This window comes from Benincasa hispida, chromosome 3 (assembly GCF_009727055.1).
Source record: "Benincasa hispida cultivar B227 chromosome 3, ASM972705v1, whole genome shotgun sequence".
In the NCBI taxonomy this organism is placed as follows: domain Eukaryota; kingdom Viridiplantae; phylum Streptophyta; class Magnoliopsida; order Cucurbitales; family Cucurbitaceae; genus Benincasa; species Benincasa hispida.
The window spans coordinates 28,894,838-28,904,790 of NC_052351.1; the positions used below are offsets into that span (position 1 = coordinate 28,894,838).

General features: G+C 32.1%; 1 protein-coding gene across 1 annotated transcript; it reads left to right on the forward strand.

Moving 5' to 3' along the window:
• The first annotated feature begins 6,016 nt into the window (after positions 1-6,016).
• Positions 6,017-9,046, forward strand: LOC120073121 (actin-7). Its single transcript, XM_039025747.1, has 5 exons — positions 6,017-6,170; positions 7,078-7,150; positions 7,285-7,678; positions 7,765-8,378; positions 8,466-9,046. The coding sequence occupies exons 2-5, from the start codon at positions 7,091-7,093 to the stop codon at positions 8,529-8,531; spliced, it is 1,134 nt and encodes a 377-aa protein (XP_038881675.1). The 5' UTR covers positions 6,017-6,170; positions 7,078-7,090; the 3' UTR covers positions 8,532-9,046.
• Positions 9,047-9,953: the final 907 nt, after the last annotated feature.

A 9,953-nucleotide genomic window follows, 5' to 3' on the forward strand; every position in this document is an offset into this window, starting at 1 on the left:
TGTTATTTTGTATAAATAGTTTCTCTTATTTTTTTTTTCATTTTCGAAAATTCCCTTAAAATCACCTAGGTGAAAAAGATAATATATTATTATTTTTCTACCATATTATTGGAGTAAGTGATTAAGCTCTTTTGTTTTACAAGGGCAAAGTAATCTTTTTCAACTAGGACATCTTTAACAACATTGTACATTTCTATAAAACAATCCTTTTGAGATTATAATTTCTTTTTGGGTACTCAAATTAAAGTAGATGGTTGAGTTGTTTCCTAATTAATAGCTATCGAGCTTTTGTATTTGTGAATACATCTTATCTTTGTTGATAACCCATCTAGATTATATGTAAATTATAGAGTTTAGTGCCAATATATTATGATCCCTTTAGGAAAGACAAGTATAATAAATGTAATTAAATATTTAATTTGAGTATGGTTTAGTTGGTTAAGACATGCTATCGATCACATTAATGTCAGATGTTCAAACTTTATACTCTTATTTGTTGTCGAGCTAAAAAAAGAATGTAATTGAAATAAATTTTCACTTTATTACTTACTTTTGCGCTATCATCCCCCTCGCCGAAAAACTCAAATGGATTGTACATGGTCTAGTAGGATTAATTCGAAATGAGTTGAATGTTATAATATGGAGAGTTGGTATATGATATATTCTATATATTATCTTAATTAGCTTGAGTGTTATGTTGTTATAACACGCCTAAGTCTATCTTTGCACAAACATGAAATGTTTTGTAATGAGTCTTTATGTACAAAAGAAAGTATGAATTACAATGTAATAAATAGAATTTATCATGTTGCTTGCGAGGGGACATATAGCTAGCTTGCTCAACTTTGCTAAATACGAACATTTTATCCAAACTTGTAAACAGTTCTCTAGTAATGTGGGTATACTTTTACTTTTCTTAACCATGGCAAGTAATTAAAAAGAGGAATAATACACTTTGTTTTCTACTATTTTAGGTACTTTTGTTGTATCATGACACATGTTCTCCACACATGTACCACATTATTTCTTATCCAATAGCTCCTAAATTATAAAGTGTGGTCGCTTTTTCCAACATTAGCCTATTTTTAGTCTTTTTGGGAGCTTAAGTGGCAAATGCATGGCCTTTGGTTTTCTAAAATATATACTCTCAAGTAACATTGGCTAATTCAATTGATATTGTTGATGCTAAAATTTATATAAGAGAAATATATTTGACATTCACATCATATCAGTCATGAATTTATTTGAAAGTGAAAAGAACGTGATTTACAAAAGAGAAAATATACACATTAGTGTAGTGCTTGTCACACACACTCTGATACTTAAGTCAGATAGTCAAAAAGTGTAGAAGTTAGAGAGTTTGAGAGTAGAAATCGAGCTAACCACGTATGAAGCTATAATAATGTATTTATAGAGGTGGTTGGCCAATGTTGTTTCGATAGGGTTTTGGAGTCACTTCAGGATCATCATACAACTTACCCGAATGAGGGGTGTGCCCTATTTCGCATTTGACTAGGGTCAGTTTCAGCCATAACTGAGGTTGAGCATCTTCTCCCAGGCATTTTGATCCTAGGTGGTGCTTGGAGTTGGGGCATAAGCATGATATGTCTCATTGGCTATTTTGCTAGGTTCAACCTCAACGAAGATCGGACATGTTAATTTAAGTTTTAACACGAACTAACCCTCTTCTCTGGGCCTAGGTGTCATCTTTAGCCCAAACCTTATTATTTTTTCGGTCTTGTTGCTTTTGTTCCTATTTTATGTCAGTTATGCTTTGCGATAAAAAATCATCCTAGAACAGATATAAAAATAACTCATTTTGAATTATACATTATCAACCTTTTTAAAAACAAGAGGCTTGAATCTCCTATCCATTTTTTAATGGCTAAAAAAAGGTACATTCGATAACTTCCATTAATCTTTTAACCTCTTTTGCTCTGTTTCTTTATAGGTTTAAGTGACATATTTTTTCTGTAAGTTTGCCTTTTATCAGAAATCATATTACAAATTAAACTAAAAGAAAATTTAAAACTTTACCACTAAAAGAGATGAACTACTTATAAACTTGTTAACTCACTTTCAGGTATACCATTTTAGTTGACTTTTTTAAATAGCTTCTAGAAATGTGTACACTAAAATGACATAAAATTCACAATATCCAGAATTTAAGAGAAAAATCCGATTAAAATAATAAATGAAGATTAGACTTAGAGTAATGGTTTGCCACTAAGAGAGCAACTTTGTATAAATAAAATAAGAGAATAAAATAGTAAATTTTTTAAATTTAAAGTGTTTGACAAAAGTGTAAATCCCCTCCTTTTTTATATATAGGAATGTGGCATGTATGTCTCACACAAATACATATTTCAATTCATCAATCTCAAACTTTGTGTTATTGTAATGATTTATGCAGATCTATTTTCAGATGGGGAAAAATAAGTTTAATAATAAATAATAAGAAATAATAATAATAATAATAATAAAGTCACAGTCCAACCAAACTGTCCAACAATTTCCACTGACAGTTTATATTGGAAGACATTGAGCACATGTTTGCACATGCAATCTTAAAAGCAAACATGAAATATTTTTAAAGTCTCACAAAATCACTTTGCAATCTCCTCTCAAGGGAAAAGAAAAAAAAAAAAAGAAAAAGTTAAATGCTTTTGTAAAATCCCTTTAGAAGATTGAAGGGGAATGGGAATTATTCTTTACATTATGTGCCTTCATTCATAAACTTTATAACGTCAATCTTCGCGATGTTATCGAATATTCTCAAAATATCTTTTATATATATATATATATATATATATATATATTATATATTATTTTGTGTACTAGTATCTAGTTTTTTACCATATATAATTTATGACAATAACATTATTAGTATGAACTGACATAAAATATAATTCAACTGTCTAAAATATTTGTTTCAATTCTTCATCCCACATATTACTAGAGAAAAATAGATATATCTCAAACTCTTTTCCAAAGGTTTTCATGTTTATTTCATAATTAATTCTTTTATATATATATATATATAATATATATTATATATATAATATATTCTCAAATAAATATGATACATTTTGATATATGTACAATTATCTTTTCTCTTAGCTAATTTTCTTGTTGTTGTACTACTTGTGATTATTGTAAATTCAAGTGTTCCGACTGAGTTTCTTTGTTGATCATCTAGACTCGGTTTTTTTTTGGTATTTTTTAATCTTTGGAGAAGTAGAATTTAATACTTCATTTGCTAAAACCAGTAAATTTTATTTAATTGTGGCTATGATTTTCCCATTTTGTTATCCATATTTTTTAAGAGTAAAGGATTGGTTGGATGAACTTAAGAAAAAAAATATTTTTCAAAAAACTCATTTTTATTTAAATATATATATTTTTTATAAAAATTGATTAAAATACATTTAAAAAGTTATTTCGAGTGATTGTCAAATACTCCAATTTCTTTCAAAATGACTTATTTTTTAAATTAAACATTTGAAAATATAATCTAAACACACTCTAGATATGTTATTTTTAATTTAATCACAATATCTGTAAATTTGTTTTTTTTTTTAAATATTTGTCAACAATTTTTTTTTTTTAATTCAACACATAGTGATGATCACATTATCGATCGAGTAATTTGTGCTTTATTTATCCACTAAATTAATTATACTTGAATTGGACTAAGTAGAAATACATTTTTATTTTATTGTGTCAACATTTTTTTTTGTTTAATTTGAAATTTAACTAGGATGTAATATATATAAAGAAAACTAGTAACAAGTATTAAACTGACTTTTTATTGCTAAAAATTGTTAATTTGTAAGTCAGCCTTAACTTTAATTAAAAAACTATTGATGAAGTAAGTTTAATTACTTTCTTTGGTGTATGAAACATGTAGGATTTTCTTTGTCATCGTGGCCCTTCCCTTATTTGCAAATCTGCTCTTCTAAGTTGTTATTATACCATCCTCCAATGCCTAAAGTTAGTATATGGAATATATAGTTTAACTAAACAGAGACGGTAGGTCAAGACCCACCTTTGTAGATTACTTACTTCTTCTCATTGGGATTGTCAAACGAGACTATTTATTATGCCCTTTCTATGACACTCGCCTGTACATGCCGTTGATGTCAAGGTGGTCATGACTCTCAAGGTTGTAAGATTCCAAAGCCGAACTTGACAAGATTATTTGTGGATTAGTATACAATCTCTAGCTCAACCCAAAATTGAAGGCTATGAATTTTTTCTTTTAGGACGTGTTTTCCCATCGCTAAATTTCCCTTGTACTTGAACCTCGACAAATCTTTGTCGTAAGCAAGGGTTGAATTAGATGAAATCACCTACATGTAAAGTATTACAATACAAAATTGTTGGAGAGAATACTCAAAATATAAAATATAATATTTCGGGTAAATGAATGGCTTGGCTACACTAAGGAAAAGGGAGTGTGAGAGGGGTTACTGTTAATAAAGAAACACATCGTCAATGAAAATTAAAGAAATCATCACAATTGGGCTTAAATGGAAAGGTAAGTGTTTGATTGTCCCCATAGTTGGCTTTGTTTTTGTTGAAACAATTCTTCATGTTTAAGTTTGTCTCCAAACTACACTCTTTTTTCATTAGTACAATAGTTAGGTGTATGTGTCCTTTATCTCTATTTTCATCTATCAATGTTTTAATTAATATTCTTCATCTAAGGTGAGTCTCTCTAATTCTTAAAGTAGTACATATGACTTTTAGTTCCGCTTGTATTTGTTGGTTTGAAGAGAATTTCTTAAATGGTATTATATGACTGTGAAAACAATTATTTTATAAAAAAACAAAATTAAAGAAAGTTGTTTCTTAACTAAAACTTATGCCCTGGGATAATAATTTTTTTTTTTCTAATTTCTCAAAAGTGATATTTGTTTAGTAAGGATTTCATTATTTTGTTTTTCACTCTAATAAATATATAAAAAAAAATAGAGGTAAGTAAATTAATGATAGACCATTCTTTTGAGATCTGTAACACATAATTCAGTCTTTTCTTTTTTCTTTTTTTTTTTTTTTAGAGAAAATAAACATTCATAAAACCAATTAAATTAAGTAAAAGGAGACATGACAAACATAACTCAACTGACATATAGCATGTGTAAGCTATCAAAAGATCTATGGTTTGAATTTCCTATCCGACTATATCTTCCAACAAGGAAGATCGGGAATGAAGATAATTTAAGAAGGAAATCACCCCAAATCGTGAAGTATGACATCAAGATTTCTATCACTTTAATTCTGGTATCGATGTGATAGTATCTACATTTTAATTTCTTAATACAACAATTAAGGTATGAGAATTTGAATCTTCGATTTTAAGAAAAAAAATATTGTCAATTATCCAACTATGCTCATTTTAGTAAGTAAAGAAAAATATAATCATACAATAATAAATATTTTTGTCTTTTTTGATATTTTAATTTATATGGTTAGATCTTGAAACACATATTACTTTTTCAAAATGGTTGAATGAAAAAAAATTATATTTTCTTACCGTTCATATTTTTTAAGGTGTTGGAGAGATTATTCTTATTTTTTTAAAAAAATTCTCTGTGGACATATCAATTTTTATATCTACGAACTCAACCAGAGGCCATGGGAGGTGAATGAAAACGAAAGACAAAAAAAACAAACAGAATTCAATTTTGAAATTTGAAAATTTTGGGTTCCAATTTCAAATTCGTGGAAAAAAAAAAAGAAAAAACAAAGAGCCAAGCTGGATGAGCCGAGCTGAAGCCGGGAGAGGTAAGAAGCCGAAAGGAAAGATCGAACGGTGGAGATTAGAGAAGAGTGAGAAAAATGAAAAAAGAAAAAAAGAATGGGGCTGGGAAAGGCTGTCAGCCAGGTCACCCTATCTTTTCTCGTGGTCGAAATGATTCCTTCAATTCCCTCTCCAAATTTCTCATTTCCTCTGAATTTGCATTTGCATTTGCATTTCCCTTATTTCCCCCTCTCTCCCTCTCTCCCTCTCTCTCTCTATTTATAAACCTCATATCCTTTCTTTCCTCTTCCTCTTATTCCCGTCTTTCAAACTCACCTAGGTCGACAACAACACTCACTGCTCTCAGCCACACCTTCTTCTTTGGAGGTTGGCTTCTTCTTCTTCCTCATTCATTCGGTTTAAGGTTTGTTTCTTCTCCTTCTCTCTACCCTTTCTGTTCTTCCTTTTACTTCACTCTTCTCACTCTGCTATCATTTTTTATCTGGGGTTTTTGTTTTCTTGCCAAATTATGCTTATTTCGCCTCTAATTTCTTTACTTTATTGCTTTAACTCATTTTCCCCTCATGGGGTTCTTCAATTTTTGCCGATCTTACTGTTTGTTTCCGAATTCTGTTTCAATCGGCCTGGATCCGAGGTTTTTGTCCCAATAATGAACCTAGATTCTTTGTGTTCCTTGGCTGATCTGAAAATTTCCATCTGGGTTTTGACTGTTTGTGCTTACGAAACCGAGATCTAGGATTTGATGGTGTTGTAGCTTTTGATTACTGCATGCAATTCTGTCATCGCGCATAGATGGATGGCTTTCTGGTGATCACTGCATGTTTTTGTTTATTTCTTGTCTCTTTAGTCGATGGACGATCTGAGTTGGGTTTTTTTGTGGTCTGATCTATTTTTTTATGCTTCTTTTTTGTGTTGTTACTCTAGTTCATGTTAAGGATGATTTAGTTGCTTTGTTCTGTTGTGTTATTTTTATCTCTTAGATCAGTTTTGGTAGCTTCTCGATCTGAACATGTTTATGATTAGAGTTTATGGTCAGCTTGTGTTCTTGCATTATACAAAAATTGGGACTTTAATCCTTTTCATTTGTAAGATGTTTAATTCCCGGTTTGATTTTTTTGTTTCGACTCTTTTATTTGTTTTAAGTAGTATATTGTTTCCTCCTGTATTATTTGCTGAATCTGGAAGATCAATTATATCAAGTGAATATATGGATTGTAAATGGATGTTTTAAGAGATGCTCAAGACATGAATTCTAGATTGCTACGTGTGGTTTATTTATTCAACTTCTATTTTTATATTGTTTTGTGCAGTTTTTGAAAAAAAATGGCCGACGCCGAGGATATTCAGCCACTTGTCTGTGACAATGGAACTGGAATGGTGAAGGTCAGTTGTTGGTTCTTCTATCCTGTGTATTTGTGTTTGTCACCATCTTTTTTACAAGGATTTTTAGTTCTTTATATAATGATGGAAATCATCTTTATCCTCCTAATTTAATGTCATGCTTTATGATGGTGTAGGCTGGCTTTGCTGGTGATGATGCTCCCAGGGCAGTTTTCCCCAGTATTGTTGGTCGTCCCCGACATACCGGTGTCATGGTTGGGATGGGCCAAAAAGATGCCTATGTTGGGGATGAAGCTCAGTCTAAAAGAGGTATCCTTACCTTGAAATATCCCATTGAACATGGTATAGTCAGTAACTGGGATGATATGGAAAAGATTTGGCATCACACATTCTACAATGAGCTTCGTGTTGCTCCTGAAGAGCACCCTGTGCTTCTGACTGAGGCTCCACTCAACCCAAAGGCTAACAGAGAAAAGATGACGCAAATCATGTTTGAGACATTCAACGTGCCTGCTATGTACGTTGCCATCCAGGCCGTTCTGTCCCTCTATGCTAGTGGACGTACCACTGGTACGTATATGTATTCTATTTGAATGACAATGATGTAATTTTGAACTTTTATTATTTGGTATTGATAAAGAGCCTACTTTGAACAGGTATCGTGCTGGATTCTGGTGATGGTGTGAGTCACACTGTTCCTATCTATGAGGGTTATGCCCTCCCTCATGCCATTCTCCGTTTGGACCTTGCTGGTCGTGACCTTACTGATGCTCTCATGAAGATTCTTACTGAAAGAGGTTACATGTTCACCACCACTGCTGAACGGGAAATTGTCCGTGACATGAAGGAGAAGCTGGCATATGTTGCTCTTGACTACGAACAAGAACTCGAGACTGCAAAGAGCAGTTCCTCTATTGAGAAGAACTACGAACTTCCTGATGGACAAGTCATCACCATTGGAGCTGAGAGATTCCGTTGCCCAGAAGTTCTATTCCAGCCATCTCTCATTGGTATGGAAGCTGCAGGAATTCACGAAACTACCTACAACTCCATCATGAAGTGTGATGTAGATATCAGAAAGGATCTTTACGGAAACATTGTCCTCAGTGGTGGTTCAACCATGTTCCCTGGCATTGCAGACAGGATGAGCAAGGAAATCACAGCCCTTGCTCCCAGCAGCATGAAGATTAAGGTTGTTGCACCACCTGAAAGGAAATACAGTGTCTGGATTGGAGGGTCTATTCTTGCATCTCTAAGTACCTTCCAGCAGGTAAATCTTCTATTCCATATAGTATTTTGCTGTAGTTGTTAATGCAATTCACGAATGACACACTCATCCACCATTTTGTTGCATCAGATGTGGATCTCAAAGGGTGAATACGACGAATCCGGCCCATCCATTGTCCACAGGAAGTGCTTCTAAGCTCTCAATTTCTTTGATGATGATGAAGAAGATGATGATGATGGTGAGTTATTTCCCTTTAGTTGGCTTTTTTGTGTCATGTAATGTTGAACTGAGATTGGTTGGAGTCAAAGGAAGAAAGGGGGGTCTATTGAATTGAAGGGACTGTGTTACATTATGTTGTATCAATGCCATTTGATTCTCCATTCATACTGATGGCCTGTTGGAAGCTCACAATTGCTGTGGTGACCCTCCAGATTTGGGGCAAAGAGGAATTCTGTTCTGTTCTGTTCTGTCATCTCTATGGTTCAACCATTTCATTTTAGTAGGGATATTTGTAGCAGAAGAGTGATTGGTGATGCTTTTCCTAAAATATATATTTTTTCTTCTTTCAATTTTCCTCTTTTTTTTTGAAGGTTTTTTCTCTGAGAACATTAATGTTAATATTTATTTTATGCGAAATATTAGTGTCAGTTTCCCGGTCATAAACTTGGTATGGAATTTAAATCTTAATACTCTGGCTTTTGAGCTTTTCAGAGGAGTCTTTCTTTCATAATTTCTTGCCCTTGATTTACTCTTTTACTGAGGTATACTTGTAGGTAAATTCATATGTTGTTTGCATGTATGACAACTATTTTTCTGTATTCTTGGGGATATTTTTCGCTGAATAATCCTCTATTTGTGCTATTTAGTATGCACATGCATTCAAATATCCTGCAAGTCTGACTGATGGTGAAAGATTCCATTTTCAACCTAAGGCCCCAAAAAATAACTTCGTTTAAAGGGACGGGGTATATGATACTCTTTGTAGTACTAAAAGTTTTCTCCAAAGACAAGTGTTAGATTTAGGTAGGTTGAGTAGAATAAAGACTTTGCTCGACCTCAACAACAGTTACTAGTCATACTTCAAGGAGTCCTTCGGCTATAGAAGCCTTTTAAACTTCCATTGTGGACTCACTTGTAACGATGCAGGTTCACTATTTAACCTAAAAATAAAGCTTTTTGTAAATAAATAATTCATCAGTTTGAGATCTTTAGAAATTTTAATGAAAAAGAAACATTTAAGTTTAAAACTCAAAATTCTAGGGTACTCTTCATTAAAAACGTCCAAACAGTCTTGAAAGCATGACTCGAAGTAGAAACATTTGAAATATTCTTAATTGGTGGAGCCTAAAATTTTGTCTTTCTGATATTCAATTTTACATCAATTTGGGAGTGTAGATCAATTACATACATACTAAAGTCAGGAAAGCAGGACAAACATTTTTATTTTATTGTTTCATGTGTATGTGTGAGGTCCAACATAATTTCTTTACCAAACATGTAATTGATCAATAAGTGTCATACTCAAATAAGTCTCATTTAGTTTGAGGGTAAAAATATTAACAAAAGAATTTTTGCCACTTCGAGATTGAATCTCAAATTTTTTTTTAAAGAGATATT

Excerpts from the sequence above, each read along its gene's own strand:
- LOC120073121 (XM_039025747.1), top strand. The coding sequence starts at position 7,091 with ATGGCCGACGCCGAGGATATTCAGCCACTTGTCTGTGACAATGGAACT. Across the intron at positions 7,679-7,764 it reads TGCTAGTGGACGTACCACTG|GTATCGTGCTGGATTCTGGT; the intron begins GTACGTATATGT and ends TACTTTGAACAG. Across the intron at positions 8,379-8,465 it reads CTCTAAGTACCTTCCAGCAG|ATGTGGATCTCAAAGGGTGA; the intron begins GTAAATCTTCTA and ends TTGTTGCATCAG.